Source organism: Nesoenas mayeri, assembly GCF_963082525.1.
Source record: "Nesoenas mayeri genome assembly, chromosome: 1".
Classification (NCBI taxonomy): Eukaryota; Metazoa; Chordata; class Aves; order Columbiformes; family Columbidae; genus Nesoenas; species Nesoenas mayeri.
In genome coordinates, this window is record NC_137541.1 from 38,615,716 (window position 1) to 38,632,218 (window position 16,503).

The 16,503-nt window shown below is 48.5% G+C and overlaps 1 protein-coding gene across 2 annotated transcripts; it reads right to left on the bottom strand.

Annotated features, from left to right (window-relative positions):
• Positions 1-407: 407 nt before the first annotated feature.
• Positions 408-9,803, bottom strand: RAC2 (Rac family small GTPase 2). 2 transcript variants are annotated; one of them, XM_080354209.1, is made up of 7 exons: positions 9,656-9,803; positions 6,677-6,748; positions 4,839-4,956; positions 3,143-3,205; positions 2,823-2,982; positions 1,443-1,573; positions 408-654 (listed from the first exon to the last, which is right to left on the bottom strand). In XM_080354209.1, exons 1-6 carry the CDS (start codon positions 9,688-9,690, stop codon positions 1,443-1,445), a joined length of 579 nt encoding a protein of 192 aa, XP_080210335.1. In that variant the 5' UTR covers positions 9,691-9,803; the 3' UTR covers positions 408-654. The 2 variants fall into 2 exon arrangements, with proteins under 2 accessions (XP_080210335.1, XP_080210334.1); XM_080354208.1 differs by having other exon boundaries at positions 1,439-1,573.
• Between the last annotated feature and the right edge of the window lie 6,700 nt (positions 9,804-16,503).

Sequence of the window (16,503 nt, forward strand, 5' to 3'; positions counted from 1 at the left end):
CCCCAGCAATCTGCAGAGGCAGTCCCCAGGGAGAGAAGTCTGGGCCCGTGTGTCCCCTCCCAAAGCCTGCATCTCATCCTCTGTGTGTCCTCCAGGGGAGACAACTTCTCCTTCTAACATATGGAGGCTGAAAGGAAGAAGTGCAAAAGTTGAGGTATCTTTGGCTGGCACATGATATTTGTACCTTTCTGAGGACTGCAGGGGACTCAGCTGAGAACATAGCAACTCAGTGCATGAATCAGGCCTCATCTCTTCATCTTATAGTGGTTGGGGCTTCCTGATACCAAACTCTGTCTGCGTTGTCACAGCTGGCAGGTGCCTCCAACCCAGCTGTCCTGTTGCTCACTGTTCAGGGCTGTGTCTCCCCAAGGTGTAACACATCACATACATGGCAAGAATATGGTCTGTTTATTTGGTCTTATTCACTATGTTGTAACCTGGGGGGTTGGTGGGGAAGAGAAGGGGCAGCTGGGGTGGGGAGAGTGTGGGGAAGTTGTGCAAACGGATAAACCAGTGCTACAGACCCACAAGAGTCTTTCAAGCCAGCAGAAGTAAAAAGCGCGGAGACTGCCACAAAGTACTGAGCTCCAGAATGCTGGAGCCATCGCTCTCCTGTGTGCTGGGCAGAGTCTGGCATCGGGATGGGGCCGGAATCTGTAGCCAAAAACATCACAGAGCTCATGAAAACATCTCAGCTATTTTCTTGCTCTCCCTCCCTCTGTCCTGGTGGTAGTGGGAGAACGAAAGGGCAGGGTCCCAGCTAGAAAGCTCCCACTCTCTCATCAGGTTCTAGCCAGCTTTGCCTCTCATCCTGAAGCCTCTCTCCTGAAGCATCTCTCCTCCCTCTCCTGCCTTGAGTTGAAGGGGAAAGGCAAGTGGGTACAACAGGAGGAGTAAAGGAAACCTGGGGGAGAAGCTGGTGCCTGCCAATGAACAGCAACATAAAACCCCCTGGAGGTCAGCGGGGCCTGGTAAGAGGAAGGGCCATTAGGCAACTACTACGAATAAGGAACAGCTTTTTTTTTGCCCCCCCCCTTTTTTTTTTCCTTTTTTCTTTTTTCCTTAGACAAGGGCTGTGGCTTCACAGCTCTCATAGCAGGTCATCCCCAGGGCAGCTTGGACACAGTTCCCTCTATGGCAGAAGGTGACAGACAGTTCTCTGTGAGGGGAGAGGTGGAAAATCCTGAGCCACCATGCACCAGGAGGTGAGGGGAAAACCTGTCCATGGGCAGGCAGCAAGGAGGGGAACATGGTTCAGGGATCCACATGCTCCACCATACCATGTCCAGTCCTTTCCCCAGGCAGGACTGCTGCCTCTCCCTCTCTGAGGCTGACCCATCCCACCAGGCACAGCAGGTCATAGAAACCCAGTGGCTGCGATGTTTCGGGAGCAGGAAAGGGCCACTGGTGTCACTCCCCAGGATCCTTTCAGACTTACTTGCCTAGAGGAGGCTGCACACTCGTTTCTTTGTCCGGGTGGGCTGTGGACAGAGGACTGCTCGGATGGCCTCGTCAAACACTGTCTTGAGGCCACGCTGCGTCAAAGCCGAACATTCGAGGTATTTCACAGAGTCTGTTGGGAGGAAAGCAGGTGGTGTAATGAGGAGGAAGGGAACTGGGGTAGGCAGTTGGGGTACCCATGCGTCTGCTGCAGAGGGTCCTCAGAAGAGAAACACACAGGAGGAATACTACAGATCACATCAAGCAGGAAGAGATGCATGTGCCTATACCACTGGTAGGTTTCTGGCTCACATCATCTTACAGCCACAACACCCTCCTTCCCCAGTGCCTGTTTTACAGTGTCCTGAAACATATACACACCACCTAAACACTCCCTCGGTCTCATCTTGAGATGAAGTCTTGAGTCTTCTCAGGGTTTGAGTGTCAAGCACATTTGGTGGCATCTCAAATCATGCAGCACCTCCCTTTTGGGACTCTGCACCTCTAAATTCTCAGAAACCTTGTGCTGAAGAGCAAGGCACTTGGATCTTGCCTGAATTGAATAAACACGGCTCAGGTGTTGAGCATTATCAGGACACACTTCACTCATCCAGGCAGTCTTGACTTCAGGGCAAAGCTTGCCAGCTGTATGAGACCAGGGTTTACCTGTTCTCCACCCTTGTAGCCAGAGCAGAGCCATTGTGTGAGGCTGGCTTTGTTCCCTGGTCAGGTATCCTCTCCGCTGAATTCCTGATGGAAAACTTTTCCCTCAAGCTGTGTTTCCCATCCCCTGTGCTGCCTCTGTGTGCTACATCTGAGAAGACAGATTACCTGGAACGGGCATTTGTGCTTGTCGCACAATACAGGAGAGAGCTGATGCCCCTGAGGTGAATAGTGGGGTGAGACATGAGTACCCGGGGTCGTGTGTACAAGCCCCAGCAGTCAGAGGCAGGACGGGAAGCTGCAGTTGCAATTCTTCCTGAGAGATGTTAGAAAACTCACTCTTCCGCCTCTTTCCGGATGTGGAGGAGAGGCCTCTGCCCACAGAGCAGCTGCGGCTTTCACAGAAGAGTATTGGCCCAGATAGAAAGAGCAGAGTAAAAGGGAAGGGGAATATACAAGCGTATATTTGTGTGTGTGTATGTGGTGGATGGTGGCCAAAGAGAGGCAGAAAACAGAGGCTTGAGGGTTTGAGTCTTCCTCAAGGAACAGGTCTCCTTCCTGACCCTCCTCAAGTGCACTTTGTTCCACAAATCTTGAAGTGTCTCCCTGTGTCCCTCACTGTGAGATACCTCTAAGAAAGCCTCATTAGGTTGAAGGGAAGACCATATCTTATGCTTCTTGCCTTCCACTAGGTCCAAGATGTAGTCCCAAGCACGTACCGATTTCCTTGGCCAGTGCAAGGCCCTGAGGATATGTAATGGGCGACAACTTCTTCTCCTTCAGCTTCTCAATGGTGTCCTTGTCATCACGAAGATCCAGCTTTGTGCCCACAAGGATGATGGGCGTGCTAGGGCAGTGGTGCCGCACTTCGGGGAACCACTAGCAAGGGAGCAAAATGGCAAAGATGTGAGGAAAGGTCACACATATGGGCATGCATGAGAGAAACAAAGAGGCATCCCTGAAAAAATGTCAGCAAGATAGCTAGCACCATCAATCTCACCCTCCTCAACCTCTAAGGACCAGGATACTTCTGTCTCACCTTAGCACGGACGTTTTCGTAAGATGCCGGGCTGACAAGGGAGAAGCAGATCAGGAAGACGTCCTGTAGGCATACAACCATGGTGCAGAGTTAGGATGAGAGTGTGGGGTTGCATGACAGGAGGCAGGGAAGGGAGAGAATAGCTGGCTGAGCAGCATCTTCCCTCTGCAGCAGAGGGTCATGCTGGGGAAAGCTGTCTGTCACAGTGTAACACAGTCCTGACTGCTGCCAGTTGCCTCTAGAGGAAAGAAGGATGTTTGCTCCCCTGACTCATGGTAACCATAGCCACCATTATCAGAAGAGCCAAATGTTTAACTGTGAGGATGGGGTTTTTGTGGTAGGCACACTCATCCTCATGGGAAATGGCCTGACAGCATCCTGCTCATTTCTCACAGAACACCAGGGAGCTATCAGGCCAGAACAATTTTGCCTGGTGTTGAGACAGAGCTTGGCTCAGCCCAAAAAGCGCACACGCAGGATGCAAATGAGGTGGAGTTTTGGTTATCCACGTAAGCAATTCTCCTGGGCATGGTAGAATTTAGACCTCCATTAAAAACCAAACCAGCTCTTCAGCGTTACATTTATTTCATCTGACTTCACCCAGCTAAAACAAGGGTGTCAGGCCCAAGCTATCAGTTTCTATACTTCTACAACTATCAGAGGCAAGTACCTTGGATTACATCCAAGTACCTTGGAAACAGTTCCCCCACCTATCCTTGGTATATGTCCCAGAGTCGGTGCAAGCATGTTGCTGAGAAATGTGACTGCTTGTTACGAACTGTAGAAGGAGCCTAGGCAAGCACCCTGTGCCAAGTATCTGACCCTTAGGTGGCTGAACCTAGCTGAAACAAGTAGTATCCTCAGTTCCCAGCCCTTTTGCTTGCAATGGCAACCTTCAGACCAACACCTGAGGCAGCAGAGTCTTTCTGAGCTTACCAAGAGCCTGCTTGGAACAGCGTCTGCTAGGAAAGGTGATTTTGAAACCCTGAAATCACTTCATTAACATGTTGAAAAAGTGGTAAATACAGTATGTGAGGAGAGGTATCCACTTGTTCTGCTAGAGGTGTGGGCTTAGTTGAGGCATCAGTAGATCAAATATGTGTCCACACATCAGATCTCTTTTAAAGGCAGAAGCCAGAATAGTGGGGTTCACAGAAATGTGGGAAGCTCCTGCCGTGGATCCTAAATTCCGTGAGCCACTTTAGCTTCGCGAGAGTGGGGCGTTTTTTGTTTGTTGTTTTTTTTTGTTTGGTTGATTGGTTGCTTTTTAATTTGGTTGTTTTTTTGTTTGGTTGGTTGTTGTTGGGGGAGGTGTTTGGGGATTTTGGTTGTTTGTTTTTTGGTGTGTGGGTTGGTTTTTTTTGTTTGTTTGTTTGTTTTCTGGTTTTTGGTTTTTTTTTTGCCAGGGCTAGGTAATGCATCTGTCCCACACTGGAATCAGTGTCAGCTGGGCTCATAAGTATCTTCGAAGATCTCAGTTTTCTTGCTAAGTTATCCCCATAATAAAGTTTAGATAGAGGTCAAAAATACCCTTAGATGTCTTTTACTTTTCGAGTTTCAGCACACTGGTATACCAACAAAGGTATTCTCAGTAAACTAAAGAGAAAGGAGGGAACAGCCCTGTCACTGTGTTATGGCAAATGTTGATTTTGCAGTGGGGGAAGGAGGCACATCTGAGGGAGGAACAGTGACCCACCGTCTGCGGGTAAGAAAGCGGCCTCAGCCTGTCATAGTCCTCTTGTCCAGCAGTATCCCACAGCCCCAGGTTCACAGGCTTGCTGTCAACCATCACGTTGGCAGAATAGTTATCAAACCTGAAATGCAGAGACAAGCCATGGCTCAAAATGGAGAAGAGGGAGCCTTTCTAGTAGTGTAGGGGACATTCACTAGGTACACTCCAGAGCAAAGCGATTCCTTTTCTCAGCTCACCTGGGTGATGCTGGTTTCCTGTGGATCTCCACCTTACAGAGTTCCCACTCCACATCAACCTCCTCCCCATCACCCAGCTGTCCTGGACAGGTACCTGGCTGCAGCTCCACCTTTGCCACCTTGTGTGCAGATCCATAAATCCTTCAGTTTCCCACTTCTTTCCACAGTATCCTTCCCACAACTGTGTCTGCTCTAGCCCCGCCCCTCTTTCTTTTGTGGTCTAAACACCAGCTTTCTTCTTAAAAGTGAAGAAACTATGTTTATGTATCTTCCTCAGAGCCTTGCAACAGCCCTCCTCAACACCCCGGCTGAAATGGAGGCCAATATGCCAAGGTGTGTCCCCTTACTCTTTCTCAACCAGCATGAAATATTTAAGAACAGCTGTCAGGATCGCATGCTTGGGAGCAAAGGCTTAAAGGAAAATAAGGATATTAAATCAATAGAGATGTTCCTCCTTTCATCCTAGAAAATTTCCTTTCCTGTTCCTTTTGTATTTTTTTTTTTTTCAGGCTAAGGTGAGGGAAACCAACGATAGGAAGGAACCAATGCAAAGACCTTGTGCATGTGCTCATGGCATACACTGCCATTGTAAGATACGCCATGCAGTCCAGGGCCACAAAATGGCCTCCCTTTCACATGTCCGGACACAGGTCTCAAACAGGAGAAATGGTGTGTGACACACAAAATGGGTGGCCATTTTACTGCTACATGCTAGGAAGGGATGACGCCTTTCCACAAACCAGCTTCTGAGAAGAAGTGGGTTACTGCTGCTGAAACCATCTTTTTTGCAACATGCATTGCAAATAGGTTTGGAGAAAACAGCGAGGCTCTGGGGTTTTCCTGTACCTGTCCTTCCCAGGGAATCTGAACCTGAGCTGGCAGTCTGATACACTGTGCCTAGCTCCTTTTCCCACCTTAGGGAGCACGTAGTTGTATTCCACAGCACAGTGATGTAGTATGAGTTCATGTGGTGTGCATCCCCAAACATATCCCCATGCACTGCAGGGAGACAAGTGCATCTGACCACTCATACTAAAGCAGCTCTAAGCTCCCTCCTTATTTCGACAGTTTGCAGGTCTTTCCCAGCCTCACGCATACATGTTCTGGATTCCATAGTGCTTCTACTGTGACATTGAACCGAATCTTGCACTCTTACCATCAGGGTTATTGGTACCAAGTCAAATGACAGTGGGTACCTTGGACAAGGAAGGAAGTGGGAACTCCTGTCCAGCCAATGGCCTTCTCTAGGGTCTGGCCCAGGTTTTGTAGCCTGATGCTGGGTTGTTTTGCCTAGCAGGACTCCATCTACTGTTTGCAAACTTTGCTGGCAGATAGACCCTTGGCTTGTTTTCTGTCTCCCAAATATCCCATTTTAACTAGGGTTTTATAAAGCCACTTGTGCTTCTGATGAAAGATGACAGATCCAAAGTGTAGAGGCACCTTCGATGGTTTGGCAGCCTCTGCCAAACCTGGCAGAGGCTTCCTCTGCTGGCATGGAGATTGAAACCCTGCCTTCAGAGTGCGCAACAAGGGGTTTCTGCATGCCTTTGCATGCTGCTTTCCATGCCTCCCACCCATCCCAGCACCTGTTTACGTATCACTCACACAGTGGGGATGTATTCTCCTGGGAAGGCATTGGTGGTGTAGCTGATAAGGAGACAAGTTTTCCCCACAGCTCTGGAAGAGAAATAAAAAATAGCAGGAAGTCATGGTAGTGCAGGTAGGCTTGCTAGGGTGAGATGGGGATGGGGTAATTCTTCCACACCTCTAACCTAGCCCTGCCAAGAGACTCCTGGAAGCAGGAGCACATTTGCAGGACCAAACAGCACATAACCATAAGTTAGACAACTGGCAGGAAGAAAGACAGGATGTCACCCAGAAGTGTTTGTTTTCGTCGAGCACAAAGGCTTGTTTTTGCAGTCTGGTACAGAGATCACTCAGCTAAAACACATCCACTCTGAGATGGAGGTAAGGACCCATTTTCCGGTGTGTGCATAGTGCTGTAGGCTCACAGCCGGGGTAGGTGTATTGATTCGGTTGCCATGACAAAGCAACCCAGCCAGATACAGCCCCTGAACACCAGCACTCCTGTGGCCAGGGGCTGGTAGCACCTTTTCTGGACTTAGTCACAGCACCTTCCAGTCTTGATTGTCTGTGGTGAGCTGCAGCAGCATCTGCAGAGAGAGCCATATGCAAGCAGCAAGATTTCTCTCCTCATGGGTAACAGATGCTGCTGGTGGGGTTTCTGAGCTAGAAGATGGTGTTTCCTTTCTCCTCAGTCTTCCCCACACCCATACTGCAGCCAGGGTGAGCAAAAATAAGCCAGGGTAGCAGCACAGTCCAGACGGCAGGGGGAGTATTGGTGTGAGGGAGGTGGGAAAGGGGGTAGTCAGGCTATCACGGGGAGGAAAAGGTGTTGTGGGCAAGGCAAAAGTTGTGATGAGGGAAAGAAGAAGAAGAGAGAAACTGGAAGAAGACAAAGCAGCCAGGACAGGTGTGGAAAGGAGAATCCTTCTCCTACTGGGCTGCTGTTTCTCAGGTCTGTGTGGCCTGGGAGGGTCTGGCCATACTTCTGTTACAGTGTGTGTGTAATGGAGGTGGTGAGAGCAACCTGCTGCCTCAGCCTATGAGCACAGCGGCAGGGTGAAGGAGACACCTTTCCTGGGGGGAAGGCTGGAATCCTGCTGCTGGGGACACTCTGACCATCTCAGCCGTCTTCACCCTGGTCACAAGGCACCTGCCTCGGTCACCGCACTGTGGAGCAGCTGAGGAGGAAACTGAGCTCTTCAGTGTACTCTGACACTTGTTTCTTCCTTCTGCCACCTCTCTGTCTTAGATCCTCCTTCCTCAGTCCCTTCTCTTTCCCCAGCTCCCTTGCTTCCCTCTTATAATAGAGATGTTGAGGGATGGCTGTGGAGGCTCCCTGAAGTTCTACAGGAGATCTACAGGGCTGCAGGGTGGCTAGTCGTGGAAGTAGGGGTGGTTCTGAATAAGTGTGGCTAATAGAGAGGAGCAGTAAGGGTCAGTGAAGGAATGAAGGTTACGGCAAAGCTATTGAAAGATGTGGTGAGGTTAGTGACACCGTGAGTTTCCTGGGAGTGAACGCAGGGAGTGTTAAGAGGTCAGCAATGCATGGTGGGAAGGGCTATGGGACCAGAAGGAGGCTATGGGGGAACACGAGGAGCTTAGCATAGCAATAACAGAAGGTCCTGTAGTCAGTAAGGTCGAGCAGAGGGAGGGTGACATGGCTGATATGGCTGGGAGGGTTGTGAAGGGGGGTAAACCAAGAGCTTGAAGTGATGGGGGAATGACTGGACCACTATTGTGTTGCAAGATGATGAGAGGGGAGGCTCAGTGTACAGAGAAGCAAAATGACAGGGCAGAGGACATTTAACAGGAGTTGCAGTCAGAGGGGTTGAGAGCAGGATGTGTTGTGGGGTAAGCCACAATATGAGGGGAATGCTGCCTTAAGGGGGGTTACAGAGTTGGTGCAATGTCTGAGGGGAAAACTGGGGGAGTTAACAAGGCAACAGATAGATGCCCAGTGAAGTTGTCCATCCAGCTCTAGCTTGCAGCCTCCAGGGGACTTTTCTTAGAGGTAACAGTGGTATTTTAGGGCTCTGTCCTTCCTTGTCCCTTTCCCCATCCCTGAGAATATGTCTGACATGTACTGTTGTGTTTGCAGACATCTTCTTCCCCAGGCGAGTTTTGAAGGAGGAAGTGACTGTGGGGAGCAGGGCTGCTGCAAATGTCTTTTCATCTGCTACCTGATAGCTGCCCCAGATAACATTATGGCCAGATCCCAGCTGGGAAGTGAATTAACCTACTTCATGCCAAATGTGGACTCTCCTTCCCTCACTTCCCCACATCTACTCATCCCGCAGGACAAGAGAAGGCCTTGTCTACCCCATCCCTCCTGCCCCCAGCAGCACTGGCTGCTTCCTTGTTGATGGTTTAGATCAGGCCATTTCCAGGGATCATGGGACAGAGGCAGTGATGCCATCATATTGTAAAAACAAGGTTGTGTTACCCCCTGCTCCCAAACTGGCATATACTTGTGCCTATCTCAGTGGAAAGAGCTTCTCCTCCTTGTGCCCACGGAAACCCCTTGCCAAACAATGTCCCCCACACTCCAGTACAGAGAAAATGTGCTTAGAAAAGCTGAACACAGAGATACTGGAGGACACCTCATCAGGATCACAGTGCTGTGCCCTCTCTCTGTCAGCTCTAGTGAGCAGGTGGCTTTCAAGGAGCCGTTCACCTGCAGGAGAGTGCTCACACCTTTTGTGTTTTAAATCTAACTCCTGCCTACAGGTTGCATTGTTGAATCTGGCAGCAACACCACCGCCTTCTGTGCGCGGGACAGATCTGGTCCACTTTCCATGCCTCTTTTGCAGATGCCCTCCAAAATGCCCTCTTTCACACCCTCCCCCGGGGGAGGGAAGAGCAAGGGAGGAAAAGAACACAGTCTGCAGAAGGTTAGAAGCAAAGCTGGGCAAGTTCCCTGAAGCAGCCACCTTCTTTCTCACCCCTTGTCACCACCCATCCCTCCCCGCATCCACAGCAAAGCAGCGGGGTACCTACCCATCTCCCACCACGACACACTTGATGGCTTGCATGTCTCTGGACCCGTGGTGGAGGACAGCGCCTGGGGCAAAGGAAAGTCAGGCCAAGGCAAACAGCGGGGAGAGATGGGCAAATTGGGGTATCAGTCCTCGTGCTGCCGTGAGCAGCAGGTTACAGGAAGGGAGGAAGTGGAAGAGGGAACTTCAGTCACACAACCACCCTCCGGTCCCTCCTCCCCTCCCACCGCAGCAGCAGCTCTGCGGCCAGGCCGTTAGCTGAAGGCGGGGCGTGCATGACTTCACGATTGGGATAATGACTGCTGTAATTATTTTTATTTCTCTCTGCATGTGTTTCACCCCCTCCCTTCCCATCCAATCCCAGTGAATGGCTGGGGGCACCAAACTGCATTTACAAGGAGCTGAATAAGGGTTAGAAGAAGGGAGTGAGGAAGTGGAGTGGTAGGTTACCCCTTTCCTTCTTAATCACCCAAACTTTGGAGGAGGTGTAAACAGGCAGGGGTATCTGAAGTGGGATGAGGCGGAGGATGAATGGCAATGAAGATTTTTCAAGTCTCTCCAGTGCCCCTGAGCATCAATGACAGAATGTCACAGGGAACAATGTGGAGGCTGAACAGGGAAGTTAAGCAGCCTCTGGGAAGCAGCAGCCACCCCGTGGCCCATTCTGTCCCTCCTCTCTTGTGGTGATAATGTCCTGCTACGCTTCCCCACTTGCTCAGATTACCAGTATTATACAAAGAAGCATTGTGGGAATCTGTGTGTTCACCATCGAGGGATGCAATGAACAGTTTTCTCTCCACTATAAGAGCCAAGGCTAGTGGATGGGAGGAGCCCCTGCAAACCAGCTTCTCCCTGTCCACTCTCTTCCTTACCTCTATGCAAAAGTAGCCAGTGAGGGCTGCTGCCAGACCTCTTCCATCTTGTCTTCAGAAGATAAGAGTTTTAGAGCTAAGTAACAAGGAGAAGGAAGTAATGACCCTAAGACAGAAGAATCAAGGAGCAGAAAGATCCCAGGAGCCTCTACTCCTTCCTTTCCCTGCTCAAAATGGGGGTCTGTCTCCTCTTCCTTCTCCTCCCATGCAACGCTAAGCCTGTAAAAGTGCATATGTGTGTGCACATCTGTGTGCTCCAGCCTGAACTGATAAGTAGGTGGGCCAGAGATGCATTTTATAGAAGGGATGTAGTGACACAGAATTAACTGGAATTTCCAGGCTTTGTCAGGGGGCCAGTTAGACCAAGAACAGTGGGTTTTCAGCTGGGATGTTCCTGAAGGAAGGAAGTTTAAGGGAAAGTGTTTCTCCAAAGGTTGGTGACCTTTGTACTGATGCAGCCATGGGAGGCTGTTGCAGCTGACCTGCTCAGGAGGATGCTTTTCCATCCATCACTCAGCACTGGCTGCAACCCAGAAACCTTCAGCTGTGGAATGTTTCCAAGTCTTGCAGCTATTTCAGAAGCACAAAGGGACCAGCTGTACTAGGTGTTCCCTCTGTGGGTGGTAGGGAAGGGAAAGGAGGGAAACCCACTGGCTCCTCTGCAAGCAAGAGCAGGAACGGGCCATAGAAATACAGGTCAGAGAAGGACAGAAGGGAGAGTGACCAAGGCTGCTAACACAAGAGCAGCAGCAGCAACTGGAAAGGGCAGTCAGGTGCAAAATATAGTGGACCAGAAGGTAGGGACTCACTCGGAAGAGAAGGCAGGTTTATCTGGCTCTAGAGAATGCTACTAGTGGATGGAGAAGAAACGTTACAGCTCCCTGGGCAACCGGACACATTGAGAGCTCTCTGTGGTAGACATGGGGGTGATGAGTGAGGCCCCAGGGAGCTGGAGCTGGCAGGGTCCTGAGGGATTCAGGGAGCTCTAGGTTGGGCAGCCAGCCTGGCACAGGCAAACAGGTAACTAACCCCTTTCTGGGCATTGGTAAAACCGCATTTGGAATCAGCTTCTCCAAAGGAACATTTCTGTTTTTACCAGATCTTTTGTCTGAAGGATTCCAATAACCCTTATGTGCCTGGGGAGATGCAGGGCAGGAAGAAACAGAGAGTGAACACCCAGGGTGGGAAGGATGAGGATGATAAGAAAAGATCTGGAGAGAGCTGGAGAATACATTGGGTCTTACCTGGGTCAAAGTAACAGTCATGTGAGGATACTGGGGCTGGGGATGGGATTCAGACTAAGGGAGACTGGTTGGAAAGCTGGTCGGTGGCTTGGTAGGAAATGGTGGCAGGGACAAACAAGAACCACTGACCTGCTGAATGCCAATGCATCCTTTTGTCCTTGTAGTCTGTCATATGGTCTTGTAAGACTGGCAGCATGGAAGGGCATGTGGAAGAAGACAAGTTAAATCAGTCAGGGAGGAGTTACTGTTGTTGGGACCCCATGTCCAGGTGAGCCCCGTGTCAAAGCCATTGTAGTTCTGTATGGCCAACAATGAGCTGTGGAATTCCTGGCAAGGAGGTATATATCTCATCTCCCTTCTGGGCAAGTTACTTTTGAAAGATAATTGCCTGTTACTGCTATGGATAGTTAATTCTTGTCCAAGTCAGTGGGCTGTGCTGTGAATCCATAAACATTCCTTCTCTGTCAGTACTTCTGTAGAGGGAAGATAGGGATCTATAGAAAGGCCTCTAGGGGTTTTCTTTCCATCATATTTAAATTATTAAAAATGGGATATTGCGTTCTAGTAACACATACTGTAATCGCTTTAAGAACAACTGGCACCTTCCAAATTAAAACCTCTTGGTTGAGCATGCTGCAGGAAAAGGAAGGAAACTGCAGAAAATAGGCTCATAACTCTTAACTGAGCACATACTGAAGTGTGGCTGCTTTGATGTCCTCTCACACCACCAAGAGGTGCTCTTGACATGAGTTTCCTTCTGCATGTGCAGTGGCGCTGGAGGAAGGCAGGCACCCATCTGGGTGGTGTTTCTTGTTCCCTTTGCTGAATTTAAGGAAGATACTAGTGGGAAAGAATTGCTCAGTGAGACAGTTTTGCTCTGAGAGACTTCCAGGGCCCTGGGCTGGGTCACCTCCAAGTAACCCATCTGTGCTGGGTTTGCACAGCACTCATGTGGGAGAGTGGGCAAAGGTGGAAATGTGATACCATTTTTCCCCCCACAAGAATCCAAAGCAGTGAAGAATGTGGGTAACTCCATCTCTCTCCCTCTTTCTGTGAGGTTCTGCTCCCTTAGGAAGGGTGGGAAAAGTGTGAGAGGGCTCTTTGAGAAACGATATTTGCACTTCACAGCCCTGCACAGGGGGGCAGAAGCTGGGCAGGAGCTGAGCAGGAGGCTTGTCCTTCAGCACAATCAGGTATCAGAGGGAATCCTTTCCTGGAGGGAACATGAGGTTCATTTCTTTGGACACTCAGTGCATGGCCACAGCTGGTATTCTCATTACCCTGGGCCCTGCCAGGATTTATTATATGTGAGCTATTGCTCAGGCAGTCCTGAGTGGCCATGAGAACTTCTTTGTGTATGCTGGGCCCCCACCAGGGAAGAGAGTCATTTGCTTCAGCCTGGCTGGGCTGCAAACTGTCCCTGTTTGCTATATTCCTCTTTTGTTTCTTTCCACTTCCCCATTCACACAGCTTTGTCCCATCTGCCCTCTGCTTTTAGTTCTTACTTTGCTGCTTCTCTTCTCCGAAACTCCCACTCCTCCCTGTTACTGTCCCCCTCACCCCTCACTGCTGTTGTTTCTTGCTGTCTGACACCCTTGGCTGAAAATCTCACCCTCAGATCACAACTGAAGTGGGGCAATGCACCTCAAGCCATGACGTTCTGCAGTCCCTGTTAGAGACGTTGTGGAGTTGCTTCATAGAGGGTCTTTTTTTTCACATGGCCAACCTAGGGCTTCTCTAGCCTAAATTTACTCTGTCAAGCAAAAGCTGGGAAAAAAATGAAGTTTCCAAACCAGCCTCACTGAACAGAAACTACCTACATTTACAACATGACTCAAAAGCAACTCAAATTGCTTTTACTCAGCTCAACTCAGCTCAACTAATGTTTACTTAGTCTTGGATTTGTCTGGCTCATGAGCTTACCTAGAGACCAGGCCTATTGCAATCAGGGGCAAGTGGTCCATTCCTAATACATTGTACCATGGAGGCTCGTCTATTTTCAGGCTGTAATTGCTCTGAGTCTTTCCAGTTTGGGGCAAAATAATGGGTCCAGTGCTCCTATCTGGAGCACTGAAAGAGGTTTACCTCTTGCACCTCTTTTCCACTACGCACACAGGTAAGCAGAAGACCATGGCATAAGCCTTTGGGCATCAAGTTCTTTGTGATGGCTGATTCACACTTGCACTTCCCTCAGAGAAGAAGTTGCTCACAGGCTCTAAATCATACTGGTTTTTTATGGCTTGGTCTTATCTTCTTCTCTGCACTTCTGCAAGTCCCCAGTGATTCTGATATCGGTTTCCATTCTTACAGCCATTTTGTTCTCAGTCAGCGACAAACCCCATCTTGCAGATACCAGTCTGTTACTTAATGGTGATAAATATAGATCAATATCTGATTGTGCATTCTTTCCTGCTAGGTTCTCAGATGGTTCAACAACATTTTTCACCTATCTATTGTAGAATGAAGGTAACAGGGACTAGAGATTACATGTGCAAATTCTAGATTGAGTATCAACTGCTTGACTCGGCACTCATACAGGCCAGCAGTCTTCATACATTATCAGATGTTAGATATACTAAGTGTTGTAAAAGCAGATCTAATACATATCTTTGCCTGGTAAACTGTGGTATCTTCTAGGAAGGCTGTAGCAGGGAAGTGAAAAAAGCTGTTTAGAGTACTGAGGAAATGATCTATAGTTACTTTGTTTTACAAGCCTAATATTTCCTGAACTACCAAAGTAAAATATTTTGCGATTTTTTGTTGTTGTTTTGGTTTGGGTGTGTGTGTGTTTGTTTGTTTGTTTTTTCCCAAAAGCATACAGTTTCATTTTTGCTGCACTTCTGAGTCCAACAAAAAAATCCCTCTGGCTCTTCATTCAAGTTTATCAGACGCTGAGTGGCTCTTCTGTAATCTTTATAGCAGCGGCGTTTCTTGTTTGTTTATTTTGTTGTTGGTTGTGGCCTTTTATAATCACCATCTTTCTATGTTTAAAATAAAATCCAGTTCCTTGAATTAGTAAAAGCAGCTGAAAATAGCCTATTCCAGGTACTCTGCACCAGTAGCATTACTTACTGCCTGCATGTTTGCACCCTGAGCTATTGCTTTGGCTGTCACAGTCTGCATTTCTCCTCACACTGGACAAGGATTATTTTATTTTAATTGTTACATTAAAAATTCTGTTATTGTATTTGCTCTACTGCTGTTCTACCTTGCATCAAAATACTGCCTGCACAGCTCATAATCCCCACATTATTGTGCAAGAAGTGTTATGCTCTCTCCATACATACTGCAATCCCTAAACCAACACGAATGGCAGCTGAAACCTCCTGAAAGAGCCATTGAATTTGTACAAACCTTAACTTCATCTCTCTGTGGATAGTTATAGGAACCCAGTTGACATGATCAGCACTGAGAAATATTTGGCATTGGCTTTGTCCCTTTGAAAGTAGTAGGAAATGCTTATACTTCCTTTGTACTTACACGATCATTTTAAGCCTATATCAACTAGCAGAAAAGGGCATCCATGGTGTTGGTTTGATATTTTCCTTTGTGACCAGCAGAACTGCAGATATTTTCAGGTCCAATTTAAATCTCTGTTTACAGACAGGGAGCATTCTTGGAGAAAAAAAAAAAAAAGGAGTCACAGGGGAGAGGAGTCACAGGGAGCAGCCTGGAGTACTGATCTGCAGCAGTCTGCCCAATCTGGCCATGCTTGATGAGATAAGGACTGGTGGTCCAGCCTGGGTGCCCACATTACACACACTCCTGCCTGTTGCCCAGCCTGAGCTACTCACAGCTGGGAAGGATGTGCAGTGGCAGCAGCAATTACGGGATCTAACTCCAGTTCTGTATCAGAAATGCTGATTTCCAGGGATCTGGTTCTTCCTGTCCCAACAATTCTGGAGGTACAGGAGAATCGCTGTACCTATGGGGTGGTGGATATGAAGAGGAGTGCTGTGAGGGACAAAAAGAGCCAAATCCCACCCCAATCCAAAGCAAGACACATATGACCTGTCACAGCCTGCTTCACTTACCCTGATATTATGTAGGCCGCTCAACGCCCTCTCCCACCCAGTCATCTTGTTCCCTTGTTGACAACTCTTCTTGCATAGCTCAGAGAACTTTGTTTGCACCTCTGAGCCAGGAATGTCTTGGAGCAAGGATTGGCCATTCTCATCTTTACTCTTTGCTTTGTTGGAATAACCTCTATCACCTAGAAAATGTTCTTCCTCCAGTCTCTTGCTTTTCCAAGGAGTGCATTGCTTGATGAGACATGGCCTTGATCTAACCTGGGTTGTTCTTTTCCAAGATGTTACTGCAGTCATCATAGTGGGTTTTTTAATATATAGACCACAGTTTTCTCTAGAAGAAGGAAGATGCCAGAACCAGTGCCTAAAACAAGAGTCAGTCCCCTGAATGTAGGTATCTTCTAGCATAAGTTGACTTTTGCTGCATGTCAAATTCTTTTTCTTAGTCTGTATTTGACCTAAGACGTATCCATGCTGGCCTTGTTGACAACAATTTTCATGCCCTGACCTCAGAACATGTGTTACTTACCTTAAGGGCATATCCAGAGGCATTGCTGGCTAGGATAGTGTTGATATCCACCTGAGTTCATGACAACTCTATATTGTCTGTCTGGGCTGCTCAAGCAAACTCATGTCTCATAATGGTCTAGGTTTCTTCAAGGGAGGAACTGGTTGTTTTGCTCCAGGGTAAGCCTAGAACCAAAC